This window comes from Rhinatrema bivittatum, chromosome 1, assembly GCF_901001135.1.
Source record: "Rhinatrema bivittatum chromosome 1, aRhiBiv1.1, whole genome shotgun sequence".
Taxonomy (NCBI): domain Eukaryota; kingdom Metazoa; phylum Chordata; class Amphibia; order Gymnophiona; family Rhinatrematidae; genus Rhinatrema; species Rhinatrema bivittatum.
In genome coordinates this window covers 568,821,790-568,838,183 of record NC_042615.1, presented here as the reverse complement: position 1 = coordinate 568,838,183, position 16,394 = coordinate 568,821,790, and the positions used below count along the sequence as shown (strand labels likewise).

General features: G+C 42.5%; 1 protein-coding gene across 4 annotated transcripts in view; it reads left to right on the top strand.

Annotated features, from left to right (window-relative positions):
• The window catches only part of FANCC (FA complementation group C), a 566,530-nt gene extending 553,780 nt beyond the window's left edge, over nucleotides 1-12,750 (top strand). For all 4 annotated transcript variants that reach the window (XM_029617560.1, XM_029617551.1, XM_029617542.1 and 1 more), the window contains one exon: nucleotides 8,702-12,750. In XM_029617560.1, the coding sequence (XP_029473420.1) occupies nucleotides 8,702-8,842 (141 nt within the window). In that variant the 3' untranslated portion in view covers nucleotides 8,843-12,750. The remainder of the gene's footprint in view (nucleotides 1-8,701) is intronic.
• Nucleotides 12,751-16,394: the final 3,644 nt, after the last annotated feature.

Genomic DNA, 16,394 nt, shown 5'->3' with positions numbered 1-16,394 from the left:
AATGACTGATGCTGAGCACATTCTGGAGGCAATGTAAAGCGGGTTCAGATGGCTGGAGAGTCCTTACTCAGGGTCCTGGAGCGCGGTTAGGAACATAGCCTCCGACATGTGAGATGATGAAAGCAGTGAAAGGACAATGATAGTGGAAAGGAAATGCAAGAGGGAAAAATGGTTTTTGAAGGGGGATAGAAGGTGGATGGTGTGCGATGAAGGGAAGCGGAGGTTTAACAAAGGGGAAAAGAGGGAAGTTTTTAGTTGGTTAAATTTGAACAAGGGTGGTGGGTTTAAACAATGGAGCTATTGTTTAGCTAGGGGATGGGGGTGCTCAAGGGTATCGATGTGTTCGGAAAAGAGAAGATGTGTTCTGTGAGTGGTCTGTTTGGAAGAGAAGGAAATGGAGGTTGGATTTGGAGATTTATAGAGGGTCTGAAGGAGAGGATGAGGGGAGGGAAGGTTGAAGGGACAGAGGGGGGGATGCCTGGGAAATAATAATGCATCCACATACCTGAGGGGTCTCTCGCCAAAGGATGTGGTCATTAGAAGCGGAGAGGGGGGAAGATACACAATGGAATGGGAGGGATGCACTGGTCCAGGCGCTGAGTTGGAAGGTGAAGTTGGCTTTCTTGAAGTCAGTGGTGGGGGGGGTGAGGATATAGGGAGGGGGCAAATGATAAGTTTGTTGTTGGGGGAGAAAGGGGTTATAAATAAAAAAGACAGATGTCAAATATGTTTTACATTTTATGTTTGGCAGACCTCAGCTTTGACCTCCACCTTTATATTCGTAATGTGTTGGCAAGTATGGAATATGTTCAACCATGGCTGACTGAAAAATTAAAATATCTTGGAATGTCAGCATATTTCCTCCCCGTTAAAAAGGAATCACATTTTTCAGTTGCTCAAAAAACACTCAGTGAACATTGTGATGCTGCAGGAGACTCACCTGACTGATCAGGAGCATGAAAAGCTGTGTAGAGACTGGGTTGGTCAAGTGCATTATGTCTCATTTAATTCAAAGAGTAGAGGGGTGTGGATCTTCATACATAAGGATCTGCCTATTGAGATAAATAAAGTGCAAAAAGATATGTGTGGTAGATATATCATGATTGAGGGGTTTTTAAATGAGCAACCGTTGTGCTGCTGAGCGTTTATGGCCCCAATACAAATCACAATTCCTTTTTTACACAACTGAGGTGCATGACAGGAGAGTTTTCGTTGACTCCTCTTTTAACTGCTGGAAATTAGAATGTATGTGTAGACCCAAAAGTTGATCAGTCAAAGCAGACGGGCATAGAGCAGAACAAGGGGCTAAGGCGGTGGATTACTGAAGCAGATCTGGTGGACATCTGGTGGACTGAATTTCCTAGCGGGAGGGATTATACATATTACTCGATTCATGAGACATATAGCCGTCTAGACATTTTTCTTTGTTCGTGGGCTCTACAGTAGGGCGGTTGGTGGAGGCAGATATACTGCCTTTCTGCCTCTTGGACCATCACCCTGTGGAAGTTTCATTTGATACTCTGCAGGATATGCCAAGAGAACATTCATGGAAGTTGAAAGTGGCTATGTTAGGACAAGAGGAATTTATTCAGATGATTGGGAAAGAGCTCAAGGCTTTTTGTGAAATACTCTGCTGATGAATATAGCCCAATGCTTCTCTAGGAGACATTAAAGGCAGTGCTGCAAAGTAAAATCATAGGATATTAGAGGAGATGTTTAAAAAAGGTGGGGAGGGAGAAAGTATGGAGACAACTAGAGGTGCAAAGGCGGGCACTGGTGTTGCTTCTAACAAAATAGAGAAGGCAATGTGTTTTACATGCCAAAAATTTTACAAACATGGGGGCTGATGCAATACAGTGTGCTCAGCCGAGCACACTGAATAACCCGCAGTCAGACGCGGGTTGAATAGGCGCTGATGAATCCCCTAATGCAATAAGGGGATTAGCGCCTATTCAACACGCATCCCACCCGGAGTCTGTCTAATAGCGCTAATCGCATGCAAATGCATGTGATTGAGGCGGTTAGCATTCCCTCCAGATGCAAAAAAAATGTGCGTCTAGGACGCACATTTAGTGCTCTGCAATTAACACCTGCCTGGAGCAGGCATTAATAACTGAGTGCATTTAAAACAAGTACAGAAAAGCAGGAAAAAATGCTTTTCTGTACTTGTTTTAAATGCCTAAAGAAACTGTACTTAAGACGGCCAAGTTAGGGAAATCGACGTAGTTAAAATCGGCATCTGTTTTCCTAACCAGCAGACGGCCGAGTTAGGATAACCGATCGGGGTCATGTTAGCAAGGAGGCGCTAAGGGCGACTCTAGCGCCTCCTTGTTAACACGACCCCCTAATTTAAATATTGCATGGCGCCCCCCCCCCCCCTTGGGGTGCCTGGGGCGCATTAAGAAAGCAGGCGCTGACTGTTCAGCGCCTGCTTTCTATGCCCTTTTTTTGTATCTGCCTTATGGAAACAACAGGTAGAACGCTTGCACGTCTGCTTAAAAGTAGAACCAAGAGGTACAGTTATTGCTAAGATAAGGATGGCAGAAGGGAGGATGGCAGGGAATGCTAGGGTTATAAATGAGACTTTTTGGAATTATTATGCTAGTTCATATGCTGGACAATTACTAAGTCCTTAGAAAAGGTGCAGTTGCCTAATAACTGAGGAACAAAATGAGCAGTTGAGGAAACCTTACGACTGAGGAATTGGAAAGAGCGGTGAAGATGCTTCCATTGGATAAAAGTCAAGATCCTGATGGCTTTCCTTTACACTCTTTTATAAAAAAAAAAATTTTCTTTTTAGAGCTTGCTTTGCCCCTAGCTAGGACATTTGATTATTTGAAAGAAAATCCAAACTGTCGGTGTAGGATGACAGATGTTACAATTGTGCTAATTCACAAAAAAGGTAGAGAGGAGGAAGACCCTGAGTCTTATAGGCCTATTTCTTTATTGAATGCAGACGTTAAGATACTGGCAAAAGTGCTGCAATTGAAATTAGAAGGTATATTACCCCAGTTAGTGAAAGCTGATCAGACAGGGTTTGTCATGGGGAGATTACCCCAAATATTCGGAGAACTTTTCAAATTATTTCTCTTGCTAAATCACAAAGGGTCCTGGGCCTGGTGGTAGCCTTGGATGCCAAAAAGGCCTTTGATAGACTGAATTGGGCATTTCTCTTTGCGACACTGCAGACTTTTCACATGGACATGGAATTTGTGAATTGGGTTCGAGCGCTATATACGCATCCCATGGCTACAGTTCTGACAAATGGCTCTCTTTCTCAGGAGTTTCCAATCCGGCGTGGCACCAGGCAGCTATGCCTGCTATCCCCGTTACTGTTTGATCTTTCAATAGAGGGGTTGGCTCAGGTGGTCTGTGATGATGTGGAAATTAGGGAATATCATTTTTTTTTTTCATAAGGAGCACAAAATCCCCTTATACGCTGATGACATGCTGTTATATGTCACGGACGTGGCTGGCATGGCATCCAGGGTTTTTAAAAGTTTTAGAGGAATAGGAAGTGGTCTCCGGTTACAGGATTAATTACCAAAAGTCAGAATTGTTTCTGACTGGTGGAGCTACTGAGCAAATGATACCAGAATGCCTACGGTGCTTCAAAGTGGCTCGGGAGGGATTTAGATAGGTACTTATATCCCATGTGAATGGTCTGATTTATACAGGATGAATTACACTCCAGTGTACAATAAGATACTGGAGGACCTGCAGAGATAGTCGGGACTTCTGATTACCTGGGCAGGGCGAAAAGGGATACGTAAAATGAACATTTTACTTAGGCTCATGTATACCTGTGGATTTACCTAAAAACATTTTTGAAAACCTTAATGGGAAGCTTTCTGTTTATTTGACAGGGAAAGACTCCTAGAGTAAAATTAAATGTGTTATAGAAATCCAAAAAGGAAGGGGGGGGGTGGCTTTGCCTTATCTTTTGGGGTATTGCTGGGCATCTTGCCTGAGAGCCTGGATTAATAGGGAGGGACCCTTCACAATCCTGGTATTTGCTAGAAGCAGGCGTGACGAGTTGCGTTGATGTTGTACTATTGCCACGTAGAGTATGGTGGGCCATTGTTTAAGGAAACAGAATTGATCATAGATACCCATGCACCGATGGCTGGGTTATGGAAAAACCCTTCCCTTTCTATAAATACCTTCCACATGGACTTTCATAGTTGGTGGGGTCTGGGGGTTACGATTCTTAGGGCAGCTGTGGGACCGAGGATGGTTGGTGCACATTTTCACGATTTACAAATTGAATATGATTTGGAAGATGTGACTTCAGAGAGTTATGAGCGATTTAAAGCCCGGTGGTCTCAGATAGAAGGGGTGAAGTGGACTAGGCGGGCTCCTTCTAAAATCGAGCAGGTGTTTCTGGCTGTAGGTATGGGAAAGAGGGAAATTGCTATTTTATATCGAGCAATTATGGGAGTACATGATGCAAGGGAAACGGATGCTAAATTGATAGAATCCTGGAATCCGGGCTTGGGTATTTGTTTAATGGATAAGGATTGGGAGGAATATTCAAAAAAAGTACATAATTTCAATAGGTAGTCACAGAGTTGATGTATAAATTAATTAGATGTACATATCGATATCCTTTATACTCTGCTAAATTTTCCCCAGGGGTGTCACGTCAATGTTGGCGGGGATGCGGGGAAGATGGATCATACATCCATGCATGGTGTGCATGCCCAGTGATAGAGGAATTCTGGCATGGGGTGGAAGCAAAAATGATAGATATAATAGGATGTCAGGTGAGTCTCACGCCAGTGCTGTGTTTGCTGGGGGCTGATGTGGCATTTTCCAGCTCCTTGCGTAAGCTAGGAAATTACCTTCTACCTGCCGCTAGATTCACAATTGCTACATACTGGAAGATGCAGCCCCTGTTCTCACATTGATGCAAACAGGTACAGGATATTACGGTTATTGAAAAAGTGACATTTGCATTGTGTAAGAAGTTATTCCTTTATAACAAGGTTTGGGGACTCTATTGGACGTACCTGGAGAAGTGAGGGAGAAGCTCAGCAGCTGCGGAAATGGCCATTGAACAGTCAGATAAAGGGGGAATCTGTGTTCCTTAATGTTTTTTGACTTATGGTAGAATGTCTGTCTAGAGATATTGTATTATGTGAACTTGATGTATATTCTGTTCTTTAGCTGTAATGTCTGTCAATTGTTTGAAATAGTTTAAAAGAGAGAGAGAGGAAATGTAGCCTCTAAGGCAACTATTGCCAGATGGATTACAGAGGCTATTGGATCAGCTTATCTTTGAGAGGGCTTTTGGTCCCTCATGGGCTTCGTGCCCATTCTCCGAGGAGTCAGGCGATTTTTGGGGTAATCTATATTGCCTGTGGCCATGTGGTCTTCCTTGCATACTTTCTTCAAGTATTATCACTCTTGTGGAACTGGGGTCTTGAGAGTAGCATCGTCAACTTCCCCACCCCTACTCAGTTTGATATTGGCTTGGATACATACCTTATAGGCAGGATTGGTCTGGTGAGACAAGGAATGAAACATTAGGTTTCTTGCCTGCTAAAATTCTTTCTTCGAGATTTACCAGCCAGTCCAGGATCCCACCCATGTATAATCAAAATCCTGCTGTATACATTATTTTTGCAGGTGGTGTTCTGTTAATGTGCATGAGCCTAGTTAGATTAGGTGTCCAGGTTTCTCCCCTGCTCTTAGAGGGAGGTCAGTTTAATGCATTAATTGTGTTGATTGTTATACTAGATGCTGCAGGCTTCACTATGCCCTACGAGGGGTAATGTCAGTAATCTGCTGACAGGGGGTGAGAGGGGGAGCCGGGGGTAAAACTCATGCATGCTGGACTGATCTGGTAAGACTCAAGGAAAGAAAATTATCAGGTAAGAAACTTAACTTTTTCCAAAGCTATACATTGCACTGCATGCAAATTTGCTAGTAATATGCATCTCTATTCACCTTCTACTGCAATGCCTTTTTAATGTGATACCCCCAACTCTTGACCTAATCTACCTTACTGTATTGTAACCCCTAACCTTCAACTTTGTAACTCACCTTGAAGCAGCCTTGCAATGTAATCTTCACATACTAACTTAATATACTGCACTGTAATATGCTTTGAAGCAGCTGACCAGCTGCAAAAGGCAGAATAGAAATATTAAATTAAATATTAGACAAATACTTAAACTAGAATGAGACAGACTTCAGAAAGCCAGGCAACAGAAACAGATAGGGGGACTTGGGGTAAAACAAAAGAAGATGATTGTAAGAGCTTGGAAAAGATGAAGAAATGGACAGAGAAAGAGATGGGCTGTGAGGGAGGACTTAGAGGACAAGCTGGAGAGAAGGCTCAGGAGAAAGAGGAGAACAGTATGAGAGGGGGATTTGCAGAAGAAAGAGAAAAGGCTATGAGATTGGGGGCAGCAGGGAGAGAAGCTGGGAGAAAACTGAGAGCTGGAGGAGAGCAGGCAAGAGTAGAGAGAGAAGATGGGTGAGAGTAGGGTAGAGAGAGAGAGATGCTAAGGAGAGTAAGCAGGGGTAAGAAGAGAAGTTGGGGAGAGTAGGCACAGTAAGGAGAGACGTTAGGGAGAGCAGGCAAGGGTAAGGAGAGAAGTTGGGGAGAGCAGGTAGGGGTAAAGAGAGAAGTTAGGGAGAACAGGCAAGGTAAGGAGAGAAGTTGGGGAGAGTAGGCAGGGGTAAGGAGAGAAGTTGGGGAGAGCAGGCATGGGTAAGGAGAGAAGTTGGGGAGAGCAGGCCAGGGGTAAGTAGAAAAGTTGGGGAGAGCAGGCAAGGTAAAGAGAGAAGCTGGGGAAAGCAGGCAAGGTAAAGAGAGAAGTTGGGGAGAGCAGGCAGGGGTAAGGAGAGAAGTTGGGGAGAGCAGGCAGGGGTAAGGAGAGAAGCTGGGGAGAGCAGGCAGGGTAAGGAGAGAAGCTGGGGAGAGCAGGCAGGGGTAAGGAGAGAAGCTGGGGAGAGCAGGCAGGGGTAAGGAGAGAAGCTGGGGAGAGCAGGCAGGGTTAAGGAGAGAAGTTGGGGAGAGCAGGCAAGGTAAGGAGAGAAGCTGGGGAGAGCAGGGGTAAGGAGAGAAGTTGGGGAGAGCAGGCAGGGGTAAAGAGAGAAGTTGGGGAGAGCAGGCAGGGGTAAAGAGAGAAGTTGGGGAGAGTAGGCAGGGGTAAGGAGAGAAGTTGGGGAGAGCAGGCAGGGGTAAAGAGAGAAGTTGGAGAGAGCAGGCACGGGTAAGGAGAGAAGTTGGGGAGAGTAGGCAGGGGTAAAGAGAGAAGCTGGGGAACAGCAGGCAAGTAGGGAGAGACAGGCTACAAATTTGCTTGCTGAACTATCACACTTGAATTTAGTTTGTAAACTGTCCATAAGTGTCAAATTTTATGTTTATAGGTAAAGCTGAAAAATCTGTGTTTTTAATTAATTGAATTATTTTGTTGCTGACGTACTTTTAATGCTAGCAAATCCCATGTAAAACTACATTGCTGAAAGGTTTTGGGTGTGTAACAGCAGAAATCACTTAGTGGTCCTTGGAACAATTACAAACTGTCTCCACTGCTGCTGAGCGCATCGCCCTGTTTGCTGAGGCAGAGTTGCGCAGATTGGAGAGGGCCTCTAGATAGGTGGAAATACTGTTGGGGACCTAAGTCTGTAAATGGGGGCGTGCCGTCAGCAGCATCGGAGTACAGCTATAGCATTGACTGAGAAGAAAGCAACAGCGGGGCCTTGGCAGCTTGAGAGGAAGGATACATTTTGCAGGGCCAAAAGATGAGAGAAGCTACCGGAACAGGAGAGAAAAAAAATGAAACTGTGTGTGTGCCTGGTGGAAAGAAGCAGGAGATGGTAGCATGGGGAGGGAGAGAGGGTGGGCCGTTGAAGAGGTAGCGGGTGATAAGTGAAACCCCCAGTGTGAGGTTGGAGAGATTGGGAGAGACAGACTAGTGGTGGCAAACTGCTTGGGAAGAGAGGAGCACGGGTTGGAGTGCAATGGCGTGATAGAAGGTAACTTCTGTGGCAGTTACCTCGGCAGCAGAGCCTCAGCAAACCAAGAGCCCCCGCCCGTTGGCACGTAAAATCAGAAATAATGGACTTAAATCTGATTGACAGCAGCAGGCCAGCGGGATCCGGTCCTTGGTAATGCAGGATCCTATTAAGTGTTAAATCTTGGGGTGGCTTGTTTGCTGCTCTCTTGTCGTGCTAGGAGTGGAGGGGGAGGCAGGAGCTCGGTGCTGCACTGGTTAACGATAGCCGGCCGATAACATCTGCAGACATTGCTGTCAGGCTGAGCGCTTGCCTTGCCTTTCCCACTCCTTGAATGTGTTCTAGCCCTGGATGTTTTTCTAAAACATAACTGTATGTGACTCATCAGCATATGAGAGCGTGCTATTTAGAATTGTTTGGGAACAGACGCGATTTTCCTTTCGGCTATATTTGCTTTCCTGTTTTTGTCCTGCCGCCTTTGCCTTTCCTAGAGCAGCAAGAACCATAGGCAGAAGGCCATATTGAGATTAAAACCAGGGGGGTCCAGGCTCTTTTATTTTTTTTGGGGGGGGGGGGGGGTAGATAGAAAACATGATATCCATTGCTGTTTGTTGTAGAATCTGAAGTTATTAGCATTTGGAACCAAATGCAGCATTTTTTTTTTTTGTTTGGATAATATTTCAAGGCGTTTCAATCTCATTCTCTCTCCCCTTCTCCCCCCCCCCCCCAGATGACTCAGACAGCGGAGACGGCCTCTGAAGTTTCCAATATGTTGGCCCGCACTGCACACAGTCTTAGTATTCTCGGATTAAAAAATCAAAGGCAAATAAAGCTGGCACTTGAACTGCTTCAAGAAATTCAATCTGTGTGAAGGAAGTCAGATCAACGCGTAGTACTCTGGAAATATGGCAGACTGGCACTATTCAAATGAGATCCTTTAGCCTCGGGAATATTTGCTTGCAAATCCTATGCTGAACCCTTCCTCTTAAAACAAGAACCAGTCTGTTAGACTAGGAACAAGAGCAAGCAGTGAATTATTATAAATAGGTCAGTGGTAACATTCTGTTTGGAATGGTCTTTTGTAGAATTTGAGTGAACCCCTGTTTTTGGATGGCTTGTGTGTGAGAAATTAATTTTAAAAAGTGAAAAATGGTTTACATTTAAGTTGAAGAAAACTGCAAAAAAAAAAAAAAAAAATTAAATTGCCTTCCACACATTTATGAACTTAAGTCTAAGATTATGAAACTCTTGTGTTCTCCTCTGACCTAAGAAATCTTTCCAGTATGTTGCCTTTGTGTCACCTTCTTGGCGGTCTGCTCTGGCAGTGGTGCCCAATGCAGTCCTCAGGATGTACCTAGCCAGTCAGGTTTTCAGGATATCCACAATGAATATGCATGAGGCAGATTTGCATACCGTGGAGACACTGCATACATATCTATCTCATGCATATTCATTGTGTGGATATCCTGAAAACTTAGATTGGCTGGGTGTTTCCTGAGTTGAGAGCCCCTGCTTTATTCTGACACTCTCTCTGGGCTACACACACACACACACACACACCCTGAGGTCTGTGACCGGGCTAAAGATGGGTTGAGAAATCCTCTTTGATCCTAAAGACCTCTCTCTGAATCCATGAGATTCCCATCAGGTGAGGTTCAGGGGGTTTCCATAAGTGGTCATAAAAACAACATAGTTATACCCTGCTTTTATTAAATAGCTTTAGTCTGATCTTCGATTACAATCTGGTAAGGCCCACCTAACAGGAAATACTCAAGATTATGAGTACAGAGTTTTGGATAACAGTCCTGTATTTTTTTTTTAATTCATCTTTCATCTGCATTGGGCCTTAAAGGTTTTCTTTCAGTTCTGTATTCCCTGTGCAGTAGTCATTTGTGTACAGCATTAAAGTCAAGTGTAGCACAATATGGTTTGTTTTAAAATAATATAACCTGTTGTTGCCGAACCGCTATCCATGACCAGTTTGGAAGCACAGGCAGAAACCCAACTGTATAAAGTCAGTTTGGAACCATTTCAGCCACAGAAGCAGTTAAAGTGAACAACTGATAATGTCCAGCTTTGGACATCCTCTGTAAAGCCCAGGCCAGGGTCTGATTTTCATGCTATCCACACAAAATAGTCATGAGATGCATTTGCATGCACTGCTTCTATCGTACGCATATTTATTGTGGATATCCTGAGAACCTAACAGGCTTGCAGCACTGAGGGGTCTGGAGTTACCTACCCCGGCCTAGAACTTATTAATGCATGTGGTTACAATGACTCAAAAGCCAGCTGCAGAAAAACATGTTTGTTTTCATTTTTTTGCTGGGGGCGGGGGCGCATTTAGCTTTTTTGTTTTTAAATGGAGAAAAATTTAGCTTTTTTGTTTTTAAATGGAAAAAAATGAAACAATTAAATTTTGTTGGTTTGGATGTTTCCAATCCAAAAATGAGTCAAAACAAAACAAATTTTGTTGTTAATGCCCTGTCACTTTCAAACAGCACATCTGGATTTGATATTGCAGTGAACTCTCAGGAGGCAAGAATAACTTAGAAGTTATGTACCTCTGTCTTTTTGGGGGCTTAGCAGGGCCAAGGTCCCCTCAAAACTGGTCCTTGGTCTGATGAGAAAATATCACATGACATGACTCTGGGTTTTCATGCTCCAGAACTTTTCTTCATTCCTGTAAATCTGAGATTGTAAATACCTTCGTGGTCTGGAAATTCAAACAGATATAGCAGTTTATATTTGTGTAAAACTAACTAGCGTAGATGAAAATGCAATTTTAATCAATTCATTTTCAAGAACTGGCTTTGAGAATGTCATTTTTGGCTCACGTGAGATAAATGAACTTCCCAGGAATTTGTTTTAAGAATCAGTAAGTACTGAAGGCTTTTTCTTTACCTTGATATAGCGTGTTTTTCAAAGGTTTGCACAATTTATCCACAAAATATAAACATTGCTTGTTTTGTTGATTCCCTAAGTGATATTGATGGTTACCAGCTACATCTCCATGTAGCTTTCCATGTCCTGCTAAGCGGTATTGGTGGCTAAAAGATACAGCAGAGGCCTGTAGCACTGTAAGTATTAACTGTGATGAAAACTAGGGGCTCTGTGCCTTCTAAGGTGCTCCCCTCCCTCAGTCATTCCAAACTTGCCTTCTCAACATCACTTCATCAAGATAAATTCTTTGGTCTCTTGCTTCAAGCCTCGGAGGCATGATTGGCTCATTTTTAAAAAGACTCAATTTTAGAGGGGAAAAATACATTTACTGTATTATAAAGCTACATTGTTTGGGGTTTTTACAGGGTTTTGTTTTATTTTAAAAAATAAAAGGGAAAATTTAGAAATATATATATACACACACACACCCTGCCTGCATCTTGCCATGAAAAGCTCTGTTGTGGTTTCATTGCTTAATTACAAAGATGTTGGAATTTGTTTCTGCTTGCTTTATAATTCTACGTCTGCAAAAACAAAGCAATTAATTGGTTTATTCATCTATGTTTACAATGCTGTTATTTTGTAATGTCGTATTGATGCAATATAAATTCAGTTTTGCATCTGTTGATGGGGGTGGGGAGTTTGTAGGCCAACGCCTTGTTTGAAGTTTATTATTTTTGGAAGAGAGGTTTAATGTGTTTGAGAGAACAAGAGAGGTTTAATGTGTTCAGTGGAACTGATAAATATTTGATGCTGTTGCTGCCGTGGTACCATCAGGCGAGTTGATGATTCAGTGAGTCTGTGAAATTGTTTTCAAATGTGCGAGGCAAATCTGAACTGAGGATGCTGTCTGCATGTTTTAAAAAAATCAAAAAAACAAAATGGGCAATTTCTCCAGTGGGAACTGATGTGAGGAATGTTCCTCCTCATCTCAGGAATCTGTAGCTGGCTTGCCTTCCAAAGAAGAAATGGGAAGATTAATGCTTTCTCCACCTCCTTCCCCCAGTTCATTTCAAGGGAATCTCAAGGGGGTGGCCCTCTTATGTTAATTCAAACCTCTCTGCCTCATTTGAACTCATGCACGTGACCATTTGCTTGATCTGCTTGCTTGTTTTTCTCAGAGACAAAAGAAGGTCCTAGCTGCTGAAATGTAAAAAAAAAAATAATAATAATAAAATGCAAAATTGTTATAAGTTATGGCTGCTGTTTGAGCAGAGCAGGGAGATGGCCGATGAGCAGCCCACCGTCTCCTGAACAGAATCCAAGATGAAGATACAACGTTCTATAAACCATAGGAGATTTTGCAGCCTGTGTGTGTGTATATGTATATGAGTATATATATATATATATGTGTGTGTGTTTTGTTTTTTAAAGCCTTTATGCCAAAAGAAAGATGTGGTCATCTCAGGCAGGTTCTATAAAGCACAAATTTTGACTGTAACGTTCTAGAATGAGTATAATTCATCCAGCACATTTTGGGTAATTATGCTGCCCTTCAGGAGAATCTAAACAACAATGCTGTGTCTGCCATGTTCTTATTATTGCAAAGAAGTGCCTGTTTAACCAAAAAAAAAAAAAAGAAAATGTATATATATTTTTAATGAAGAAGAGGAAAAAAAACATCTGGGTTGTAAGGATCCGAAGCAGGTATCAATAGAAGTGCTTGTTTAGGCTTCAACTAAATAGCAACATTTTAATTGTGATTGGTTGTCTGCAAACCGGTACTGAGAACTTGTGACTGCTACGTGGATACCAACTATATATTTCCTGTGGTTTCATTTTCTTACTGTTCCAGTCCATTTTAAATAGAAAATTAATAAAAGCTGGTTTTGATTATCCCTGGTATGGATCCTTTGTATGTGCTTCTGTGCTCTTTGGTGGCTTTGCCACGGACATTAAAATTCTTCAGTGGAGTAACCAGTTAACCTTTTTTTTTTCAGTAGAAAAACAGTTCTAGAACATGGGATTTGATATGGAGCAGAGGGGGGGATAGACTCAGCAGTCACGCAGAGAAATATGTCTTCATAGGAAAGATGCTGCATTCATGTAACAGTGGATGTGGTGGAGGCAAAAGCAGCGGAACTCGAATGCATAGGAAAGATGAAGTTGGGCTCCTCTGTTCATCCTCGTTTTACACAAGGCTTGTCAGATTTTGTACTTTTGCTTTGTGTGGGATTCTCCTTGGTTACTTTCCTTTCATTTTTTTTTTTTTGGTGGGGTCCATGGTCCTCTCTGTCCCTTCACTATTGCCATTACTCTGTCCTTAAACACTTTGCAGGAGCACTGTGTCACAATGTGACGAGAATAAGGCAGAGAGGAAACCGTTGTTAAATGGGAATCTAAAGTGGGAGAAGGTATATAGGGATCATACTGAGCGGATCACTTCACAGCAGTCACCAGGTTGGGAGATGGGATAAAAAAAAAGTCTGTGCCATCTTTTTACCTTGTTGATATCTTAGGAGGGACATTTCAAAAGGACTTACATGCATAATAAGACTGTTTTGAAAATTGCTACTTTTATATGTGTAACTCCTTTGAAAGTTTACTCCATGGGGCTGAATTTTCAAAAGGTTTTACACAGGTAAATTAGTTTTTGAATATTGCTACAATATATGCTACTTTTACATGCATATAACTCCTTTGGAAATTCAGTGTACAGAGGCTATAGAAAGTCTACATCCCATCCAAAATGTTCACCTTTTGTTGCCTTATAGCTTAGAAGTAAAATACATTAAAACAGTGTTTATTCCATGCTACCCCACAATAGACAAGTGAAAAATATATTCCAGAATTCCTTAGAAGATGAAGAATCTCAAGGGTTTTCATACTGTCCTCCAGGCCGTTGTCCTAGCAGGACTACATGATTACAATGTAATTTATTTGGCTCTTCCAGCTTTGACCTTGCATGCTCTGCAGGTCATTCAAAAATCAGCAGCCTGTGTTTTCACTGGATCTGGCCAATTCAATCATATTACACCATTTCTCTTTTCTTTGTATTGGCTGCCAGTTGAATCAAGAATATCATTTAAAATACTTACATTAATCCATAAAGCTTTGAATGAGGAGACATTACAGTGCATCAGCTCATTACTCAAAATTTATAGACCACAGAGGAATCTCCATGCTGCCGGCCAATGCTTACTTGATATATCATCTGTACGTCTCATTAGACTCGCCAAATTTCAAGAGAAGCTGTTTACTTTAACAGGCCACTTGTTATAGTATAGCAGGCCGGACTCGCTGCAGAAAGGATCATGCCTCAAGATCTTTTAAAAAAAACTTGAAGACATATTTATTTAGAAAACCATTTTCCTGGTCTGTCTCAAGCTATGCTGTAGGCTGCTTTTTATTGCTGTGCATCTCATTTTGGAAGAATGCATATGATCATTTTCTGCTTCGTGCGGTAGGTTTTGTTGATAAATGTTTGACTTTTATGTTTTATGATAAGCCACTTACAATTGTAAATAATGCGGTATCTAAATGTTTTAATATTTATTATCTTCTCATGGCTGTTCATAAGTCATTCTGGGTAATCTTGTTGATATGATGTCTATTTTTTTGCCATGTCTTTTTATAACTAGTTTATTGTTGTTAATTATTTAATACTGATGCAGATGGGGGTGGGGTAGGGGGGTGGGATATGCCAGCATGGCAGTGTTCTCCAGGTTATATCAGGGATATGCTATCGCAAAAGGGCTTGCGAAGCTATGAGGGGGGGTGTTTTGGGGAAGGCTGGGGTTTTGGGGTCTTGGGGATGTAGGGTTCAGGTCCACTCTGTGATTTTTCATCAGGTTTGTTCTATTACTTGTTTCTCACTCAGTCATCTAGTACTGTGTGGCTGGAGGTCCCGGCTGGGAGGGCCTCCGCTGCCGAAGAATTTGTTTGGTTCTTTTTTGGGAAGCGTACATTTGATATCTCTCTAGTAATGTCTGTGGGATAAACTCACCTATTAAAAGGTCCAAGATACACTCTCTTCTTAAACGCAAGCGAGCGAATATCGCGTTTTTACAAGAAACTCATCTTACTGATGTTTAGCATGATAAGTTCAGTAGATCCTGGGGTGGGGAGGTCTATTATGCTTCTGGTTCCTCTAAATCTGCGGGAGTAGTCATATGGATTAATAAACATGTACCTCTCTGGGTCCATTCCACAATTAAGGACCCTCTAGGGTGCTATATTATCTTGGTGGCTGAACTGCACCAAACTAGGGTGATTCTGTGTAATATATATGCCCCCAATAATTACAGCCCTAACTTGTACCGGGAGATATACAAATTGCCTTTACCATATGAGGAAGTCTGTTTGCTGTTAGGAGGGGACTTTAATACAATCCGGGATGATCAACTTGACAGATCTTCCCCCTCGCGATCAAGGACTGGCTTTGGGAAGGGCCCTTCCTTTTTGGAGCGGTCTCTGCACTTGGTGGATGTTTGGCGTATCCTGCATCCAGGTGAGAAATATTTTACTCATATCTCTCGTGCCCATGGTACTCTATCTCGCCTTGATTACTTTCTCATCAGTACGCGTAGCCTGTCTCAGGTAGGGGCAGTGACTATTGAGGAAATTATAATCTCCGACCATGCACTGGTACGATTGGATTTGCTAATTGAGAATCGTCACCCTACCAATTTTCGGTGGCGCTTTCCATTTTATTTAGCTAATGATGTTAATTCCAAGAATACTTACAGGCCCGCTGGTTGGATTATACCACTTTAAATGCCCAACATGTGGAGATCCCAGTTTTGTTTTGGTATACTGCCAAGACTGTATTAAGGGGCGATATTATCTCCTATATGGCTCACCGGAAAAAGGCTATTGATCATAGAATTTTGATGTTAACTACTAAACTGAATAGGGCTAAAGACTTGTTGAATAGTAACAATTCTCATGGTGCCAGGGTACAGTATTTGACGATTCAGGGGGATCTTAACACTCTGCTACACCAGCGGGCTCAGAAGTTTTTTGTATTATCAGTACAAGCTTTACCAGCATAGCAATAAAGCGGATAGGATGCTTGCTAATCTAGTTCGCACAGCCCGCAGATCTCGATATGACCCAGCTATACGCTCCCCGATGGGTCAGATCCTTATCGCTACAGCTAACATTTTGTGCTGATTTTGAGATTTTTACAGTACTCTTTATACCTCCGAGGGCTGCGATTCTGCGGCATGTGCCCATTTCTGTGAACAACTGCGTCTCCCCCACCTGACCCAAGACCAGCAAACCTTCCTAAATCTGCCAGTTACGTTAAATGAAGTGACTTCAGTTATTAGGCATGCTAAAGCCCTTTAAGGTGCCTGGGCCGGATGGGTATGGTGCAGAATTTTATAAGGGTATTTTGGACCTGGTGAGGCCCCCCCTTGATACAGGTCATTACTGCCCTGTCCACAACTGGATCTTTCCAGACCACATTAACACAGCTAATATTACTCTTATTCATAATCAGGGGAAGGATCCGTTAGCACCTGAATCCTACCGAC